Source organism: Molossus molossus, unplaced genomic scaffold, assembly GCF_014108415.1.
Source record: "Molossus molossus isolate mMolMol1 unplaced genomic scaffold, mMolMol1.p scaffold_m16_p_2, whole genome shotgun sequence".
NCBI classification, from domain to species: Eukaryota; Metazoa; Chordata; class Mammalia; order Chiroptera; family Molossidae; genus Molossus; species Molossus molossus.
Genome location: NW_023425355.1, coordinates 95,030,680 through 95,053,048, shown reverse-complemented (window position 1 = coordinate 95,053,048; position 22,369 = coordinate 95,030,680). Strand labels below are relative to the sequence as shown.

The window sequence follows — 22,369 nt, the reverse complement described above, 5'->3', positions numbered from 1 at the left end:
CACTAAACAAGTATCAACAAATTTAAGAAGATTGAAATCATATCAAGCATCTTCTCTGACCATAATGGTATGAAACTAGAAATCAACCACAAGAAAAACAAAATGAAACAAACAAACAAACAAAACAACGGAAAAACACAGAAACACAGTGAGGCTAAAAAACATGTGACTAAACATGAATGAGTTAACAATAAGATCAAGGAAAAAAACAAAAGATACCTTGAAACAAATGAAAATGAGAACACAACAACACAAAATCTTTGGAACACGGTGAAAGCAGTCTTATGAGGGAAATTCATAGCATTAAAGGCCTACCTTAAGAAACAAGAAAAATCTTAAAAAAAAACAATCTAACTTTACACTTAAAGGAACTAGAAAAAGAACAACAGACAAAGCCCAAAGTGGGTAGAAGAAAGGAAATAATAAAGATCAGAGAAGAAATAAACAAAAGAGTCCAAAATACAATAAATAAGATCAATGAAACCAAGAGTTGGTTTTTTGAAAAGATAAATAAGATTGACAAACCTTTATCTAGACTCATCAAGGCCCAGTTAGTGTGGCTCAGTGGACTGAGCATTGTCCCATGGACTGAGAGGTCCCAGTTCGATTCCCAGTCAGGGCACATGCCTAGGTTGTGGGCTTGATCCCCAATAGGAGGCATGCAGGATGCAGCTAACCAATGTATCTCTCTCACATTGATGTTTCCATCTCTCTCCCTTCCTCTTTCTGTCCCTTCCTCTCTCTCTGAAAAAAATCAGTAAAAACATTTAATAAAAAAGAGAAAAAGAGAGGACCAAAATAAATAAAAGCATAAATGAAATAGGCAAAGTAACAAATGAATTCACAGAAATACAAAGGATTGTAAGAAAATATTATGAACAACTAGATGCCAACAAATTGGACAATCTGGATAAAGTGGATAAACTCTTAGAAATATGTAATCTTCTAAAATTTAATCAGGAAAAATCAGAAAATCTGAATAGACAGATTACAACTAATGAAACTGAAGCAATAAAAAAAAAAAAACTTTTAACAAACAAAAGTTCTGAACCAGAAGGCTTCACAGGTGAATATCACTAAACATTCAAAGAAGAACTAACACCTATCCTTTTCAAACAATTTCAAAAATTCAAGAGAGGGAAAGAATCCCAAGTTCATTTTACAAGGCCAGTATTATCTGAATTCCAAAACCAGATAAAGACACAACAAAGAAAGAGAATTATAGACCAATATTCCTGATGAATGTAGATGCTAAAATCCTCAACAAAATATTAGCAAATGGGATCCAGCAACACATTATAAAGATTATACACTGTGATCAAGTGGGATTTATTCTGGGGATTCAAAGTTGTTACAATATCCACAAATCAAGCTACATGATTCAGCACATAAAAATTGCATGATCATATCAATAGATGCAGGAAAAGCATTTGGTAAAATCCACCACCTATTTGTGATTAAAAAAAAAAACAAAAACAAAAAACTTTTAGCAAAGTGGGAATAAAGGTAACACATCTCCACATAATAAAGCCCTATGTGACAAATCCACAGTCAATCTCATATTTAGTGGACAAAAACTTAAAGTATTTCTCTTAAGATCAGAAACAAGACAGAGATGTCCACTTTCACCACTCTTATTCAACATAGTACTGGAGCCAGAGCAATCAGAAAAGAAGAAATAAAAGGCATCCAAATTGGAAAGGAAGAAATAAAACTGTCATTATTTGTAGATGACATGATACTGTAGAGAACCTTAAAGATTCCACCAAAAAACTACTGGAACTGATGAATGAATTCAGTAAAGTACCGGGATATAAATTAAATACCCAGAAATCAGTCACATCTTTTATACCAATAATGAACTATCAGAAAAAAACTAAGTAAACAATCCCATTTACAATTGCATAAAAAATTACAATATCTAGGAATAAATTTAACCAAGAATGTAAAAGACCTGTACTTGGAAAATAATAAGACACTGAAAATGAAATTGAGGAAGATACAAATAAGTGGAAGCACATACTGTGTTCGTGGATAGGATAGGAAGAATTTATGCACCCAACATAGGAGCACCTAAATATGTAAATGTTTAAAATCATTAAAATGTTCATAATACCCAAAGCAATCTATAGATTCAATGCAATTCCTATCAAGATACCAATGGAGTATTTTATAGAATTAGAACAAATATTCCAAAAATTTATATGGAACCACAAAAGACCCTTAATATCAACAGTGATCTTGAGAAAGAAGAACAAAGTTGGAAGTATGACTCTACCTGATATCAAACTATACTTCAAAGCCATAGTAATAAAAGCAACATGATACGGGCATAAAAACAGACATATAGATCAATGGAACAGAACAGAGAGCCCAGCAATAAACTGATGCCTTTATGGTCAATTATCATTAATATCTGACAAAGGATGCAAGAACATACAATGGGGTAAAGATAGACTATTCAATAAATGGTGTTGGGAAAATTGGACAGATACATGCAAAAAAATGAAATTAGACCACCTCTTTACATCATACACAAGAATAGACGCAAAATGGATTAAATACTTAAATGTTAAACTTGAAATCATAATAATCCTAGAAGAAAACATAAACAGTAAGATCTCAGTCATTTCACATAGCAATATTTTTTCTTATATATCTCATTGGGCAGGGGAAACAAAAGAAAAAAAATAACAAATGGGACTACATCAAATTAAAGAAAAAAAGCAAACAATCCAATTAAAAAATGGGCAAAGGACCTGAATAGATACTTCTCCAAAGAGGACATGTAGATGGCCAATAGACATATGAAAAGATGCTCAATGTCACTAATCATCAGAGAGATGCAAATTAAAATAAGACATAACTTCACACCTGTCATAATGGCTGTAATAAATCAACAAACAATAAGTGTTGGTGAGGATGTGGAGAAAAGCAAACCCTTGGGCCCTGTTGTTGGGAATGCAGATTGGTGCAGCCACTGTGGAAACTAGCGTGGAGTTTGATCAAAAAATGGAGCTGCCTTATGACCCAGTGATTTCACTTCTGGAGATTCATCTAGAGAAACCTGAAACACTGATTCGAAAGAATATATGCATCTATATGTTCATTGTAGCATTATTTACACTAGCCAATGTTTGGAAGCAGCCCAAGTGTCATCAGTAGATGAGTGGTTAAAAAAGCTGTGGTACATTTACACAGTGGAATATTATTTAGATCTAAAAAAGAAGGAAATCTTACGTTCTGCAACAGCATGGATGGATCTGGAGAGTATTAGGCTAAGTTAAATAAGCCAATGACAGAAAGACAAGTTACAATATGACTTCATTTATATGTGGAATTTAATGAACAAAATAAGCTAACAAACAATATTGAAACAGACGCATAGATACAGAGAGCAGACTGACAGCTGTTACAGGGGAAGGAGTTTGAGGGACTGGTCAAAAAAAGTTAAGGTACCACCTCACACTTGCCAGAATGGCTGCCATCAACAAATCATCAAACAACAAGTGCTGGGGAGGGTGTAGAGAAAAGAGGACTATAGTACACTGCTGGTGGGAATGCAGACTGGTGCAGCCACTATGAAAAACAGCATGGTGTTTCCTCAACAAATAAAAATTGAATTGCCATTTGACCCAGTGATCCCACTGCTAGGAATATATCCTAAGAAGCCCGAAACACCAATCAGAAAGAATATATGTACCCCCATGTTCATAGCAGCACTATTTACAATCTCTAAGATCTGGAAATAGCCCAAGTGTTCATCAATAGATGAGTGGATAAAAAAGCTGTGGTACATATATACAATGGAATACTATGCAGCTGTAAGAAAGAAAGATCTCTTATCCTTTGAGACAACATGGAGGGACATCAAGAGTATCATGCTAAGTGAAATAAACCAATCAGAAGAAATACAAATACCACATGATCTCACTTATTTGTGGAATATAATGAACAAGGTGGGCTGATCAATGAAATAGACCCAGTGACATAGAAAGGAGTATGGTTCAGACTGACAAACCTCAGAACAGGGGAGCAGGGGGAATGGATAAGATGATCCAAAGAACTTATATGCATGTTTGCATAACCAATGGATATAGACAATAATGCTAGGGGGGTGGGGGGTGGGATGAGGAGGAGGGTGTCTAGGGAAAAAAAGGAGAAACATCTGTAACAAAAATAAGTTAATAAAAATTGGAAAAAGAAAAAAGTAAAGGGACTAAGCAAAAAACAACAATAACTCATAGACACAGACAACAGTATGGCAATTACCAGAGGAAAAGGGGGTGGGAGGGGTGTGGGGGGAGGGGTAAAAGCAGGTAAAGGGAGGATAAATTGTGATAGAAGGAGAATTGATTTTGAGTGTTGAACACATAATACAGCACACAGATTATGTGTTATAGAATTGTACACCTGGAACCTATATAATTTTATTAACCAATGGCATCTCAATAAATTCAATAATTTTAAAAAATGTTATCTGACATTAAAAGAGAGATGACTGTTAATGAATTCAAGAGCTAATCTTATCTTATACTCTGACAGACTGAGCAATGGAACATCCAGGATTATTATCTTGGTGTAAACATAATGTGATTGAGTTGAAAGCCACAACGAAAAAGAGAGATCAGCTGTATACAAATATCCATATGCATTTATATATATGAACCAAACTTACAGAGGACATCATTAAATTAAATATATATATAATTTCCTTTCTTAAAAAAAAGTGCAAGCCAATCAGAGAAAGACAAATACCACATGATCTCACTTATTTGTGGAATATAATGAACAAAATAGACCCAGAGACATAGAAAAGAGTAGGGAAAAAAGCACAATACTTTTAGAACCATGATTCCTTGTTTCAAAACTAGACACAGAAAAACTTAAGTAACTTATCCAAGGTGCAGAGCTCATGGTGTAGCCAGCTATAATCCTTTGGGTGAAGTTCATCAAGGTTGGCTCCTATTTTATATTGTCTTGTGTGCTGTTACATTTATTTTCTGATTCTAAATTCAATGTTGCTTCTGGACTTTAGTTTATGTTCTAGCCTTTTATGCAGTAATTACCCTTTATTCTCTTAGTTCCAATCTCCATTCTGTTTATTTGATGTTCTCTTGAAATAGATTTCAATGTCCCTACTGTTAATGCCTGATACCACAACAAAGTTTGACCTCTTTTATTTTAAGAACTACAGACAATCTGATTTCTCTTTCTGTTCACATGCTATTTTATGCAGCTCATCCTAGGCTCTTGTGTCAATTGTTTTGGGCAAAGTACAATCACTCTATTGGCAGTGTAGCTGCTAGCAAGGAGCTTTTGTGTTGTATTTTCTAGGAAATCATAGACCTCTGAAACATGGCCTCTAACAACCCAATTTTTCCATAGTCTCATAATTGTTACCTGAAAGGCAGCCCCTGCCTGAGGCAAGTCAAGATTATAAATGCCCATCACCATATTTTTAGGGGTTTTGATTCCCACAAATTCCTTGTTTCTGTACCTCCCCCTGACAAAAGAAGGTATTTCAAGATGAAATTATTACTAAATAGATTTTTTAAAACTAGCTTGTAATGTGACATATAGAAATATCTAGTTTATTCATGGCTTGTTCTTAATTTGTTAACATGGCTCAGATAAGAGGATAAAGGAGTGCTTTGTTAAATAAATATATTTTTGTATTTAAAAATAACTTTCAAATAAATACTTTAAAATAGTTGGCAAAAATGAATAATGAATTAGGAATGTGTATTATGCTTTCAAAATAAGGAAGACACAAGAGGTCCATTTTATAAATGGTACAGAATTCCATTTTTACCAAATAAACAAGTAGTCAGATGTATGGCTCTTAGGGGAATAGAAGTGGCCCCCTCTGGAAATTTCTAATATCTGGGATGGATAGAACAGGAATGGGTCTGGATAATGTGTTCTGGGGTCCTGGAGTTTAAAAAATGTATTCTTTGTAGTTACAGATCATTCTGGGGATACTAGATCCCCAAATAATCTACTTCCTCAGATTAACCAAGTCAGAAAGCCCCTTCCCTCCTTTCTGGCTTCTATAGCACTAGCTCTTCTTAATGGACAGCCCTCCCCCTGGCTTCCTGTGCATACTGCCTTTCAGAAGAGAGGTTCTTTTTTTAATCTCTCCCTCTAACCCCATGAGAGGCCTCAGGAATAGTCCTAAAGAAACTCTGGGCTAGTTCAGTACTAAGGCCATGTTGTACTTGATTGAGTATAAGAAGTCCAGATATTCCATTTTATATACCTTTTAAGCCCTTTCTCAATGAGGGAGGAAAAGAAAGAAAAGAATGATCTCTGTCCTTAACTACTAATTTCCTTGATTGTCACTAAGGCCACTTTCTGTTTAAAGGTACATACAACCAGCACGAGTGTTAAATCTTGATGCATGTTATTAGGCAGACACAACACCCAAATTATTGACTTACTAAAATAAAAACAACTTTTATTATGTTGTTTTTAAGACTCCACCTCACATATGTGTTTTACATTAATTTCCTCAAGTATAACATTCCTTCATGTTTGTGCATAACCGTCCTGGACATTAAAAAACGCTCTGCTTTAATGCCTCTCACAAAATATCTAGTCTTTATTATTTTACATATGAGGCAAGCAAGGATCTAGGGAGGGCACAGAGTAGAGAGAAAAGCAGCATAGTATAAAGGTAAGAACTCTGGTCTAGGAGTTAGCAGACCTAGATTCTCATACTCCTAACTTTGTTCCTAACTCACTGTGTGTTTATGAGCAAGTTAATTTCCCTCTCTGAGCCTCAGTATCTGCTTTTATAGAATGAGATGATTTGGCTTTCTCAACCCTGCTTCAGTATTACAGTCACCTGGGAGCTTTAAAAAAAACAACATAACTCATTCCTCAGCTCCATCTCCAAAGATTCTGATTTAATTGGTCTTAGGATACTGTGATTTGCACAACATCACATTGACTCAGAAGATGCCAATCCAAGGAAAGTCACAAATCCAGTCTGGTATTTCTCTCTGAATGAGAAAACCTTGTCATTTAGTAGAGGGGCATGTCCTAGAAGGGAGTTTGAAAGATTGAGAGTGTTAGCAGGCATACTATAACTTTGAACCTCTAGGGGTGAGCTCAAGGGCTCCATTCCATCTCTCTCTCTCTCTCTCTCTCTCTCTCTCTCTCTCTCTCTCTCTCTCTCTCTCTCTCTCTCTCTCTCTCTCTCTCTCTCTCTCTCTCACACACACACACACACACACACACACACACAGAATCATTCCAGCAGAAGTGATGTAGGAATTTGAAGAAAAAAATAGAGCTGATATAAGTCAAGGACAAAATGGAGTTAAAAGATAATCAAGAGGTTAGTGAAATGGAGTTTTAGGTAAGAGAAACAAACTGATTTTAGAGCTTTATTCTTTTATATAGCTATCTTTTCTTAACTTTTGGTTTTCTTTCTGGTCCCCCATTTGCCAACTACTTTTTTCTCTCTTTCCTTCAATATAGCTTATATATTAAGATGGACCTGAAGACTTTTCCTTCTTAGAAGGCTTTTACCCACATTGGAAGGGGACCTTTTAGAAGAAAATACACAGTAAAATTGTTTAAGCCAACTAATCTCTGGTATTATAAAAAATAGTCTTATTTTCCTTGTATTTCCCTTTTAGTGTTGCTTTTTGTCATCAGAATGGTAAAATTTTGAAGGCTAAGATTAAAGTGTGGGCCTAGGGATAAAAGGGCCAAAGGAGTCATTCAGTCTCCCTTTAGTTTAAACTTTAGGACACAGACTTCAAATGAACCTCAGGATACATGTATGGTTCACCTCATCTTATCACAATAGGAGAACATACAGGTGTCTTGGGGTTAAAGCCCTATATTAATAAAACCAGGCTGTTTGCCTGAGTGACTATATCTGTTGTTGTTTTTTTCCTTAGTAACCTGCAACAGCATTGTTAGCCAGTTCTTCTATGACTTGGGGACTTCCAGATTCTTGTCATCTGTGTCTCTTACAATCAAAGACATGACCATTATCTGGTACAGTCAAAAGGATTGCCTGAATAATTGGAGAGTTACAACTCATGGGTCAGAATTTCCCTATTCTTTTTCAGAGGCCTGATCATCACGTACATTTGCGAGCAACATATATAACTTTGATTTTAATGACAGTAAGATCCCTAAACAATGAGCAGTGTCATTCCCAAGATGTCCTTTGAAGGGCTGTTTTATCCATCGTGGCATTTGAAAGCAGCAACAGCGGTAGTGCTGTGATGATAAATTTGAGGGTCAAGATAAGGATATGGGTCTAGATCAGGATAAAGGGACCAAGGATTCCAGTCTTATCAAACCTTAGGCCCAGAGGTTCAAAAGGGGGTACTAATGTACACATGTGATCCAGCCTAAATTACCAGAGTAAAAGACTAATTTAGGATTTGGAGGTCGAGAATTTTGGTTACATTCACAACTAATAAAAAGTCTAGTGGATTACTTCACAGTTTTTGATCGAGAAACTAGGAGCTTAGAATTGTTATTAAAGGAGATAAGAGAGGATGCAAAGGTCAGGTTTAGGGAGAGAAAGATCAAGAGCTTGCTTTGAACATGTAACGTTTGAAATCCTTACTAGATATCAGAGTAGGGATGTGAAATAGGCAGTTGGATATATGAGTGGGAAGTACAGGGAGCAGTCCAGGCTGGAAATATAATTTTGAGTCATCATGTAAATGGTGCCCAAAGAGCAGATTCCAAGGACCAATCCATGAGATACTTGAATATGAAAAGGTGAGGGAGATGAGGGGATCCAGCAAAGAATACAGAGAAGGAGCTGACAGCAAAGTAGGAGGAAAAGCAACAGTGTGTGTTATCCTGGAAGTCAAGTTGTGTTTTTTTACGAGGACAGAGTAGACAACTGTGTCAAATGCTGTTTATAGGTCAGGTACAATGAGAATTGAGAAGTAATCAACAGAATCACTAAAGTGGAAGTCATTGGAGAACAGTTTTGGTAGGTTGTTTGAAATGATAACATAATTTCATTATTCACCTTGGAAATTTTTCAGAATTCCCTTATGCTCATCTTTTCTTATATTAAAAAAGTAAGAATTAAACCAGTGGAATGCATTCAGTGCCTTTTATGACCTGACCATAGATATAAAAACATATCAATGAGGTGTTCTTATTTTTAAATCAACTAGATGCTTTGACTTCATGTAAGAATGGTCTATAAGACACAGGGAATTATTGTGTATGAGAATAAAAGGTAGTATAACTCTTAGAATGTATTAATGTGATGTCATCATTATTAGTTGTTGAAATATATAAAAATTCAGTCAACCAACAGAATGTTTTATTTTCATGTTGCAAAATAACTTGTTTAACTAGTTTTTCCTGAATTCATTTATTTGACCAGTTTTTCTGCTAGTATGCTGATCGAGCCTAAATGAACACATGTGAATTTATGTACATGCATTGGCTTAGACATGCTTTTTGAAGAGTTCAGTAAGATAAAGTTTTTTTTTTTATACTAAGAAGGCTACCTTGAGACTTTGTTACTGTTCTAGTTGAACTAGAACTTAATTTCCATGTAGAAAGAAGCCCTTCAAAGCAGGTCAGAGAATACATAGATCCAGGAAGGTGAATTTAGTACATTTCTGAGCACCACAATAAAGCCTTATGTACTTTAAAGACAGTAGGTTATCTTTAATTTACTTTGAATGAATGTGATTAAGATGAAAGGGAAAAGCACCAGCCTAGTATGCCACTTTAAGTTCATATCTCCCTATATCCACACACCTACCTTGCTGTCTATAGTGGAGCCACAATGCTATCCCAATGCTGCTGAGGCAGGAGATGCCAAGGTACATGCTTGGGCACCCACACATACACTATCCAAAAGTATAGGGGAAATGATATCCCCCACAGAAGGTATTTGACTAATGAAATGGAAGATATGAGATAAATTCTTCTTCTTACCTCCCTCAGATGGGCTATATGTAGATGCAGTAGGCCTGACATATGAGACTAAGAAATTAGCATATCATGAAACAGATTGTGGCAACACAGCAAAACATTCCTCTGTGTTTGCTATCCTTCCTTCCTTACCTCACTATTCTTTTTCCTTACTCTTACTTCCCTGGGTATTGAACAAAAGCTTCTGCTTTAAACTCTATTTTCTAAGAAACTCAGACAAAGACATCTGGATATTAGGAAGTCTGGAATTAAGTCATGGTTCCTCCCAAACTCAGCTATGTGACTTTGGACAGGTTATATTTCCTTTCTGTTCATCTTTTTCTCCAACTATAAAATGTTGATGTTAAAGTAGATGTTTTTAAGGGTCTTTCTGGCCCTGAAATAATGCCAGACTGTCAGTGTGAGGGAGGTGATGGAAAAAGGCAAGGTATTATACTGTCCGATGTTCATCAGTGGATTGCTTACATTTGAATCATAAGAATGCACTCAATATAATCAGTAAACTTGAATGTCAATAGCTCCAACCAATCTCAAGTTTCAAAAATAGCTTTAATTTTACTTTTTGCAAAAAATACCATTATGTTTCCTGGGTCTATAAAAAGAAGGCCAAATAAACTCTTACCCTCTCTGGCACAAGTGAAAATACTTCTCTACTAGCTCTACAACACAAGCTGTCTGAGAAATGGCAACTTATTACAAGTATATTTTCAAAGGGAGTAGTGAAGAATTTTGTAATGTCACCATCTCGGGAAGCAAGAGAGCTAAGATATGTCTTTAACTATTGCTTCACTCTTAACACAAGAGCACATTTGTTTCAACTCTTAGGTTGGAGGTGGACTGGAGTTAGGGAAAGGACTATTTACCATTTGAGCCTTGTTATACCAGAAGGGTTTACACTGTGATCCAGACTTCTACACCTAACTCTGCTGCATAAACTCAGGAGTCATACAGCATAGGTTCAAATCTTAGCTCCACCATTTACAAGCTTTGTTACCTTTTGAAAGTCACTTAGCCTCTCTGTGTTCCAGTTTTCTCATCTGCAGAATGGCAATTGTAATAGTATCTACATCATAGAACGACTGTGAACACTAAATTAGCTGATATAGGTAATGTGCTTAAAATCATGCTTAGCACAAAGTAAGTACTATATAAGTGTTCATTATATTTATTATAGCTATCCTGATGAGGGAAGATGGGCTGAAACCAAAGAAAAACTCTTGGCTAAAGCCATATGAAATGTATCAAGGGACCAATATGTAGAAAGCAGTAGAGTTAGGGGGTAACAGATGACTTAACTGCAAAAAAATGCTAAGCAGGAAACACCCTCTAGATATTCTTGTTTATACAGTACATGACACAAAGTTGAAAAATAATGAAAACAGAGTCTCTCTGCAGGATTTAGAGTTCTTTCATATATATTTTAAATATACATGTGCAATACATTAAAATATATAGAGATGTGTGAATATATATATTTACAAAGATAGATATATATATATATATATATATATATATATATATATATATATATATAAAATCACAGAAGGGATACATATGCACACTCACTCACATGTCCGTGCGCGCACCCCAACAGGACCCATCTATACGTAAACCAGATGCAGTCCACATCAGGCCAACTTGGACGCAAGTGAAAGCCCTGACTCAGCAGCAGATTGCAGATTGCAACTACATTTGAGTAACCCTTCAGTTTCTTCTACCAAGTGTAAGGCCATTTAGAAATACACTGAGAAGAGCTCTTCTGGGTATATGGCAGAGCCCAGGGCCCCTCTGGCAGTGCACAATTTGCCTGAGTAAGGACTGCAGGATTGGGTTATCAAGGAGCTATCAAGGAAGAGGGACTTGTGTTATTTTGGGCCCTGAAACTAATAAGCAAACATCCATAGAATAACTTTAGCTCCAGGAACAATGCACTAGTGACATAGAATCCTTATATATCTCAGCTCTAAGCAAATTTCAGGCAGAAGCGGAGAGAAGTGTGTGTTGCTACTCATCACCATCCAGCTTGACCCAGAAAACTGGGCACAGCTTTTAGGGGTATATAAGTTCAAAGTTCAATCAGGCAAATTTATAAGATTTTTTAAAAGTACTTAAAATTAAAGGATCTGAAAGCAACATAAGAAGTTACAGGTATTGGTTTGGGTTTATAAAATTTCCAAGAAGCCAAACCTTATATATGGCACCATTTGCAGCAATATCATTAACATTATTAATAATCATCATAACATATTTATATATACAAAAATAGAGCAAAGCAATTCTAGAAGAGGAGGTGAAAGTGAAAGTGTGGAGCTGTGCGTAGCCCAAATGTCAGTACACTTCGGGAAGATTCAGAACCAACAAAGACTGAGTGGCACGTATTTCTATAGTATACATCCAACAAAGGGACATGGATGTTCCCTTCTTTTTCTTCCCCCCGTGTATGACTATACGTTTCTCCCCACCTCTCCACTCTGCAATACACATCCATGCACACTTTAAGAGATGATATATAAAGTTAGAGTCTGGAAGTCTTAAACTAAGTTGGAGCACCTTCATTTCAAGCAAGTGCCCTCAATCTCTGAATTCTGTAGTGTTGGATTCACTTACAGAGGAAAACTGTATCTAATTCTTGTGTCTTTTCACATCAGTCTTTAGGAGCCTGCCATCACCACTGCAGCCTTTTCCCATTGAAGGGTATTCACAGCACAGGCTCTCGGTATTTTTAAAAAGAGAAGTCATTTCTTGCATTATATGTCTTTCATTTCAGTTTTCCACTGTTGCTGAAATTTAGGTTCTCAGGCAACTGCCATTGCAGACAAAGCCAGGAGCAAGCAGTGTGTGCAGCAAAAGGTAGGTACAATGACGAAGATACAGCTTTGTTAGGGCTTCCTTAAATTTTCTTTTCTTTTCCACATGAGCTTCAACAAGGTGACAGAGTCAAAGGTGATGTCCACTGGGGGAAGCCTCAACACCTGATAGTTAATTAACTACCCACTGTGCACTGCATAAAGACCACCACACTACCTTGGCATGGTTCCTGAAAATCGAATGGGAATGGCTTTCTGTCATTGTTAATAGAATCCTAGGAGAAAAGTCCCATGACTTACTGTGGTACAGGGTAGAGAATATTGTACTAGGAGTCAGAAGGTCTGCATTCCAGTCCCAACTCTGCTATTAACTCAGTATGTGGCCTTGAGCAAATCCCTTCCTATCTCCAGGTCTCAGTTTTCCCATCTGTAAAATAAGGGCATTAAACTAGATTAACTGTTAAGATTCCTTCCAGCTCTAGAGTTTGATGATTTTTTATGTCCATTATTAAGGCCCGAGCCATGCAGTCTCAGGGCAGTTAGCTTCTAAGAGAGAACAGACCTCTTTAATATCCTTTGCTTTGTTCATTTAGCTATAAAGCACGTCTGCCTTTGGCACTTGGGTCAGACATACAAAGTTATGAGCATCCTGACTTACTATCCTACTCAGCATGCTAGTGGAATCTGTCAGTACTATAAGTTTATTATTGGGAAAGGGAGTAAAACTCCAACTCATTAAACCTGGAAATATAAGATAATTTTGCTTCATATGCTCACAAACAGGTAAGTGTGGTTATGAGTGCACACACACACGTCAGGATATAGACTATTGCTAGTGATCAGTTCATTACAGTAATCCATTTCCCTTAATAAAAATTAGTATAGCATAGCAAAGTTTGGTGTCAAAGGAAACACCTATGGAAAAACAGCACTTTGGGGTGTGTTAGAGAGAAAAAGAGGGACAGGTAAAGAGAGCAAAGATAGATTAAACAAGATAGAAAGACAGGCAGAGAAAGGATTAGTCTGAGAGAGAGGGAGGGAAGGAGTAAAAAGGAAGGGAGAGAAAAAGTAAAGAGGAAAAGTAAAAGTAGAGTGGGTGAGAATGAAAGGGGAAGAAGTACAGAATAGAGTAATGAAAGAAGAGGAGAGAGGAGAAAAAGAGGACTAAAGAAGACAAGGGCACTCAACAGGGAGAAGGGATCAGATTCCCTGGAATATTGAATATTGTTCCACAAGAGCCTGTGGAAACCATCTGAGAAGAAAGCTTCCAAAGGCACTGTGGAAAGCAGAGTGACACTCAGAGCCTGCATCGAGAGGCTTTACATTGGGGAGCCCCTAAACCTCCACGTTGCTGGCTCTGTCAGTCCTCAGTGTTCAAATCTCATGCCTATATATCACCTGAATTTGCCATGACAGCCATAAGGGCTGATATGGCGGGGTGCAAAAAGGTTGAAGAGGAGTAGGGTAGTGAGAACAAACAAGGCATCCTGCACCAGGATGTACTTGGCCATTCCCCTGACACTGCAGGAACAAAATTGGTGAGGCCCTAACTTTGGCTACTTTACTCCTCCTTCCCCTCTTCAAAGATGAGGCCTATTCTTTACTGATGGGGGCTAGAAGGAGAAAGCTCTGGATCCATTTTGTAGGAAGGTCATACAGACTTCTCCTGGGCCTTGGGGAAGGGCGCACTACCAGAAGAGATTTTTCTGCACACAGTGTTGGTGTGCCTCTTACAGCGGCAGCCTGGCCGCCTGAGGCTATCATAGCCCTGCTGGCACAGATGGAGGCATCCACGGGTAGGCAGGTAGCAGCACAGGCAGGGTAAGAAGAGGGAGATGAGGCTCATGGCTGCCCATCGGACAAAGCAAGAGCTAGGCCCACAGGAGCAGGGCTCATCAGCGCAGTTGTCTTCATCATCAGTGGAGCAGTGGTAGAAGAGGCCCTTTACACAGCAGAGACAAGTGCCATAATCGAGGAGGCTCTCAGCAGAGCAAAGGCAACGCTGGTTGCACAGCCAGCAAGAGGGGAGAGGGCGAGATGCTGTGCAAAGGACACACTTGCAGCGCCCACACTCCTCACAGATGAAGAGGTGCTCACTGGGGTGCAATGCCGATTGCTCAGCTTCTCCCTTCAGAGCACCATCAGCCTTTGGGTGGGCCCCTGTTCCAGGCTGGGTTCGGATGATGGACTGGCCTGAAGGTGAGGGCGTAATGCTGGCCAAGAGCCTTTGATCAGAGGCAGTGGTGCTATGGGACATTGAGCTGGCAATGCTAGATTGGCTCAGATGCTGAGGCAAGGGCTGCAATTGATGGCACTGGCTGAGACTGCGGGGGAGAGCAGTAGGCATGGTAGCCAAGGACCAATCAGATTTGTGGGTTTGCACAATAAGGGAAGGGCTGGAGTGGGCCTGTTTACAGGGGGCTGGAGGCCGTTCCACATAATCATTGCTAGCGTGAGTAGAGCGCAGCTGTTCAATAGGCAGAATTTGTTGGAAGTCATCTGTCACTGCAGCATCCATTTTGCCTTGATTCTTGAGTTCTGAGTGGCTTTGGGTCAGGGTGGCACTTATGGTGATAAAGAGCCCTTGTAGTTACATTGACCTTAGGGAACATCAGAAAATCCTAGGAGAGAAGGAATAGAAACAATTAATAAGAACACAGAGACATGAATACTTGGTAGGGAACCTACAAAACTCAGGCCCTATCACTACCACTACCTTGGATCACTTTATGGTAGATTTCATGTTACATATTTATTCTGTAAATGACCTCGCCTACCTCTTTACAGGCAAGTCTAGTCATCTCATCCAGACTATAAAGCACTTTGGGAGCAAAGATCAGATCACTGATTTCTTTTGTATTTCATCACATGACTAGGGTCACAGGAGTAGCTATCTCATTCAGATGCTTGCTAACAGAGAAATCTAGTCCTTGAGCATCAAAATTCTAATAAAAATGGACCCTAATTTCAAACATAAAGGCCACTTCCTAAAGTAATGCTGATGTAAAAGAGAAAGACTCAAAAGTCTTCTGTGAGAAGTTGCTCATATTATATATCAAAATTCTCTTTTCATTGAAATTTGTGATAAGCATAAATAAACAGGTGACTAAAGACATTGCTTGATTCAATGTATCTAGGCAAGCAAGCAAAATGCAATAATGGCAGAGATGTGGCAGAGACGCAGAGGGCAGAGTAGGCTATCTGTAGAATAATAGGAAAAAGGGCTTCCTAAGAGTGCAAGGATGCCAAGACTAATCATCTTGCAGTTCTCTTCATCTTATAGGCTGATGTAACTTATTAAGGAGGTAATTCTTTCTAAATGACAGTGTGGCTCCAGGATCAAACTTTTTTATACATGGAAGTATCACTGGGGCTGAAAGAATCATACAAGATGAGCCCTGAATGATTTTAAATATCACTTATAACTGTATTTATTACCACCCTAAATCAAGTTTTTATTGATAGGATTTACTTGGCAGAATCTGCTTGGAGTAATTTTCTCTATCTTTACCTCACACAATACAATAAACTAGCTTTCTTAAAGAGCAGCAGTGTTTTTCTACCAAATTTAAGCTAAGAAAGCATGTGCTTGTATCTCCATTTTACCACAATCAAGAAGAGTTGATGGTCATTCCCTGAAGGTTTTGATTGAGCCTAGTATTGATAATGGTGACCATGAGGAAAATATTGTACACATAATAGATTACTGTATTGCACTACCTGGAAGACTGAACAGCCAAAAAGGTGTACACAAGGAAACCTAAACACAAATTCAAGAGTCATCATGGAGGCATTAGGACCTAGGAAACAACAGCATGAATAAAGTACATATTTGAAATCCATCATATTTCAGATTGTCTCAAAATAGACTGATTACTCACACTACTGTATGGGATGAAAAGATTGAATGAGTAATAGAAATGAACAAGTGAGAGAGGATAGTGCTTGATTAGGTTTCTATAAGCAAGCAAACATGACACTGAAGTGTGCCCAAATTTCAATAACCGGAAAAATAAGGATGCAGTTCATAAAAGACTCAGTGGCTAATAATATGACCAGACTCATTGCCTTTTGAGGCTATATTCCCATGCGAACCTGTTTAGTTGAATTTACATCTGTTCATTTTTTGAAAAGAAGATTTAATTTGGTTAAAAATAACTTTTCTGGCACATCACATCACAGAACCAGTCTGACTATAATTTCACTTTTTAGAGAGTTGTTTTGGTGTTACTTAATGCAGCACAGCATGTAGATAAACAGTATGGAGAGCCTAAAACTCAAATATCTGTATAACTTTTGTCAAATCACTTGCTTTGCTTGGGCCATGTTTCATTATCTATGTAATTATAGGGATGGACTAGGTGATTTTGAAGGACTGTGCCCCATTATTGTTTATGATTATATAACTACATAATTTGACAAAGAATTCTCTTCAATCATACCTTCTACATCTTCAGTCCTTGAGAGTTAATTAAGCAACATGTCCTTGTTTATGTATTTGGTCATTCAAAAGCAAAGTGTTTTTTTTATTTACTTGGACTCATAGCCCCCTGAAGCCTCCCATCTCTACCTTTGCTGTATCTTGATTAAGATTCATAATCTGAGTATTAGGAAAGAATGGGTAGTTTTCATTTGAACACTCAAATAAACAAGGATACATTGTTCAGCTGACTTGCAGGGCATGTGGGTATAGGAGCTTTGGATTGGGAAGAGTCTTTTGACAAACTTATAAGAAATAGATGTATGCACCATTGATCAGAAAAAGAATGTGTGGGACCCTTCAAGTCCTTTACACCGTAAGAACAACATACTCTGAATTCATTAGACTCAATGGTTTCCCAAAGGAAACTAGATTCAAAACATATTGAAAATTCCAAGAATCAATGACTCAAAGGAAGGCACACAAGGTCTCAAAGCTATAGGAAATAATAATATGGGATTCCTGGGATATCACCTGGTATCTCAGGGAGATGCTCAGTAGGTTGAACGCTAAGCTTGGAGGAATATAGGTCATAATAGAAATGACTCAGAACCATGTTCAAAAGGGATCCTGTCTTGGCAGAAGAAGGGCATATGGTGTTTAGGTTGAGAAGGTATATTTGGATATTGATTAGATTGCTGCAAGACTGAGGCATTGAAATGCTTGGTTGAATGATTAAAGGAAGTTTTGGGCATCAGTCTGGGATGAAGTACTACTGTCTTGATTACAGATAAGGGGATTGACAGGATGAACTCAGAAGGTTTATTCTTGCCCTGCAAAACCTTTTATTAGAATGGCTTGTGGAAGATCTGTAATATGGTGGGCAGTAGGACCTGGGTAAAATCAGTGTGTTGAGTAGGATAAAACAGGATTGGATGACAATAAATTGTTTGCCATTCTGGACGTGCTGAATCTGATCTGCCTAACAGGATGAACTGAAATAGATACTGTAGGGGAAGGTAACAGGGGAAAAAGTGTTGAGAAACGAATAGGCAAGAGATTGTTGCAGTATGTAGATTCTATGAAAAACTACTACTACATGCATGTTAATGATTTAGAATCCACCCATTAAAGGGCCATTCACTGTGGGCAGCAATAGTTAAGAAACTGACAGTGCTGTTGGTCAATTCCATATTCTATTAAATGAGAGACAGAATATACATATCACATATTATTAAATAGGGGCCAAGGCGATTAAAAGTCTTGGCTGCACATTGATGGGATCTAGTGATTTCTGTCACGTAGTGCCTCTGCAGTAATGAATGATGCATTGTAAACCCACTCCCATCGCAGTCCCTCTGGCCAGGTGCTCATTGCTTTCTCAACAGCTTTTCTGTAGCCCTGAAATTTGCTATGTTCAACCTAAACAGAAATTTCTTTTCTTATGTCAATTTAGGGACTAGAAAGCTAAATCCATTCAAGAAATACTGTTTGTTAATGAAAGAAAAATGTATTTTTTTCCTGGAACCTAACAACTGCCATGTTGAGACGAAAGTTGAAAACTTCCCTATCTAAAGCCTTCTATGCTAACACCTTAAGACAGTTCTGATTCCTATGATAAATCCTTTCTGATACAATATGACTCAATCTCAATTTCAAAGAAGAGGAGGGGAGAGAAGGAGAGCCTCGCTCCTGTTTTCTCCCACTCCCATGGGTTCAATGCTGTTTTGTACCTTACTGTGTAACGGCTCTGGGGTGTGTTGCTTTTTTCTGTGCTCTGCTGTTATATACACTCCTTCTCAGAATAACTGAAAGCAAACATAGGGGGAATTTCTGCTATGGCTTTATATGTTTTCTTAGTTCTACTGTTCCAAAGTCTGCTCTCTAAAAATCCCTCTCTGTGCAAAAGCATTTGCATCTCTATCACAGCACTCCCCCCTTACAAATACCAAGTTGTATATAGTTTACATTACTAACCTCTCAGCCACTGACTGGGCCTCCCTCCTACCGCATACATCTTGCTGGAGCTGCCAGGTTCTCACCACATTTAACTCTTAACTTGTCACTTTGCTACCCTAGTCCTATTCATTACTTTAATAGTTTCATTAAGAATCATAGCAATTTATTTTAAACCAGAGAGTCTTGCAGTTTTAAGACCTTGCATTTTTAAATATCTGGGGTTTTAGTGATGAGCAATACAAAAAAAATAGTAATATCAAATGAATTCACACACTTCTAATTCTGAAGAAAACGATAGTTGTCCATTTAAGAAGTAAAAATCTTTGAATCCCAAATGTTGTTATAGGAGACAAGAAACTTAAGTTCTAGTCCTAACTTTATCTCTACTTTGCCGTGTGACTATGGGCAAGTGATTTTTGTTCCAGGCCTCAGTTTCTTCATCTGCAAAATGAGGGTATTTGAAAGGAAGGTTTTAAAAGCTCCTTGTCCTGATGCTCTAATTTTTTTTATGCTGGATTTTTCTGTCTCAAAGGTCTTTCATAAAGAATCTCCTTTCCTTTAAATTCTTCACTTTCTCATTACTCAACTCCTGAACTCTGAATAAAATACCTCCAATTCCAAGTCACTCCGATCCCTATCTTGATTGTTTCACAGCTAGAGAGAGCAAAAAACAGAACACACAAAAAACAAAATGTATATAACATTACAATAAAGTCTTAGTAAATATTTATTTAGAGGTACAGGGGGAAAGCCTAATACTTCCTTATAGACAAACTGCTAGCCTGTACCTTATTTGTATGTATGTATGCTGCTAACTTGTTGGGAACATGATTTAACACCTGGTATATCTAAATTCATGTGGTAGCCCATTATGTTACAGTGAAGTTTCAATGTACCCAGAAAAGCAACAGTAGTTTGCATTTCAAAATAGATTTTCGGTTTAAGAGTTCAAGGTCTGTTTTCTGTTCATCCAACTTGGTTTACAGCATGCAGAGGTGAGTGATCATTATAATTAGAAGAATAGAAAGGAGTGTAAATCACTGCCCTAGGTCCTATCGAATGCCTATTGGCTAACTAGACATGCTCACAGGTTCTCACTTTTGACAAAATTTCCATATGCCACATAGATACATGTGCACATACACCCAGGCATAGATCCAGAGATTTCTAAATCATTGCTCTGACTCAATGTAAGTAGGGGGTTATGCCGTGTCAGCTTGCGCCATTTCTACCCAGGGCAAGGTGATGTGATGAAATCTGAACGATGCACAGCCCAGACTTGTGAGCCAATAGCCGACTAGCCCCACGCTGACAGGATACCCGCTGGGCAGCCAGACTGGCCTCAGCATGGGCTCTCCCTACATCCTCAGTTTGCGTGGTTAGGCTGCACTATAAGGGGCTTAGGCAAGCACCAAAATGCATTGAAAGGTCAATAGGCTAGAAATTAAATTGACATTTGGCTACATAAGGGTTATTTTGAAGTTCCATTTTGATTTATAAATATCCAGTAAGAACAGTATTCTGCAAGAGCTGATTCATTTAAATCTCATTTAAATGGTTTTCATTTCATTTTACCCACGCGCTTGCGTTTGTGCGCGTGCACACACGCGCGCACACACACACACACATACACACGAACACACACACACACACACACACACACACACAGACGATGGCTGGAATGAATGGCAATCTGTGCATAGAAAGAATTCTGGGGTCCTTAAGAGCTAATCCGTATGGCTTACCTTGAGGAAAGGATCTATCCATGCTGAGAAAAGCAGAAGAATTAATGCCCCATCTGGCTCAAAGGACCTCTTCTCTTGGTCTTTGGGTTTCTCCACCTCTTTACAGAAAGTCTTGAATGAAAACTCCTTCACCGGCAGTGGAGCCAGAAACAGAGATAGTTCTGTCTGGGTCTTTCTGACACAGCAGAGAAAACGGAAAGGAAAAAAAAAACGGTGGTGGGGGGAGGAGAGTCAGACCTGTAGTGGCAGATACTTTGTATAGATTTTCCTTGCAGATCTAAATCTTGATGCACGTATTCCCCAAAGAAAGCTCAGCAGGGTAAGTTGTTCACCTCCTCCTCCTCTTCTTTCTCCTCCTCCTTCTCCTATTTCTCCTCTCCCTCCTCCTCCGCCTCTTTCTCCTCCCCTTCTCCCCCTCCTCCTCCAGCGTTTTCCTTCCCCTCCTCTTCCCCTCCCCCTTCCCTCCTCCCCTTCTTCCTCCTTTACCTCCTCCCCCTCCTCTTTTGCCTCCGCCTCCACCTCCGCCTCTGTCTCCTCCAATCTGACAGATGAACCGAAGCAGCAGAAACTGCAGTTGTAGACACAGGGTATCTCAACAGAGCAATAGATAGAGATAGTGTGTGATTATTTATATAGCCCAGGGTGTGTTGGTATATAATCTGTAGAGAGCGGGGGGAAGGGAGGTGAGATTGCAGTGTGTTCAGCTCAGCTAGCTGGCTGTTTTGTGAATGTAGATGACTTCTGGAGGTCTTGTGAATGGGTTATAGGGGAGGATGGGAGGGAAGGGATTTATTGCTCCTTGTTATAATTTCTCTCCCTCTCTCTGTGTCGTTTGTTTTCCCGGAGCTGTAGCTCTTAATGCTTGGCTAAGTGGCGTCATCCAGTTGAAATTGAATCGACCCATTAGAACTCCCCATAGGAATCTCTGTATCCGGTCCCTGGGTAATGACTGAAACAGAATTTAAAGGGGAATGGGGGCAGGGTGGAGAGTAACAATTTTAAGGAGGCCTTATTTAAATATCTCTGCCAACCACAGTCCTACCAAGTCACTCAGCCCTTGCTGAGTGATTGCAGCTTCAATCAGATGGAGACAGAGCTTCTCCTTTGTTTAAGGGTTTCTCCCACCTCTTTTCTACATTCATTCCCACTTTTTCAACACTAATAAAGATTATCCATCCATCATCTATTAGGAAACCATTAACCAACCTACTTTCCTTTTCTGCCTTTAGTATGTCATATATTCAACAAATACTTTTTGAGCACCTTCCTTTGTGCTAGGTGTCTTTCAATAAGAAAGACAGAATCCCTGTTTCTGGGGAGCCTGGTTGGAACTGCCAGGCTTCTGAAAATAAAGTAGCTTTGAACATTTTCTCTTAATAAAAAGATGAAGTTTTCTGTAAATTATCCTTAGTTCACTATTTAATTCAACAGGAAGGGGTCTTCCTTCTGGGCATCCAGACAGAAGCACTTAGATGAAAACAAGCCTCATATTTAAA

The 22,369-nt window shown here is 38.4% G+C and overlaps 1 protein-coding gene across 1 annotated transcript; it reads right to left on the bottom strand.

The window, feature by feature from the left end:
* Positions 1-13,932: 13,932 nt before the first annotated feature.
* SPRY3 (sprouty RTK signaling antagonist 3) lies at positions 13,933-21,273 on the bottom strand. Its single transcript, XM_036271566.1, has 2 exons — positions 20,874-21,273; positions 13,933-15,370 (listed from the first exon to the last, which is right to left on the bottom strand). The coding sequence occupies exon 2, from the start codon at positions 15,265-15,267 to the stop codon at positions 14,401-14,403; it is 867 nt and encodes a 288-aa protein (XP_036127459.1). The 5' UTR covers positions 15,268-15,370; positions 20,874-21,273; the 3' UTR covers positions 13,933-14,400.
* Positions 21,274-22,369: the final 1,096 nt, after the last annotated feature.

Excerpts from the sequence above, each read along its gene's own strand:
- SPRY3 (XM_036271566.1), bottom strand. The coding sequence starts at position 15,267 with ATGGATGCTGCAGTGACAGATGACTTCCAACAAATTCTGCCTATTGAA.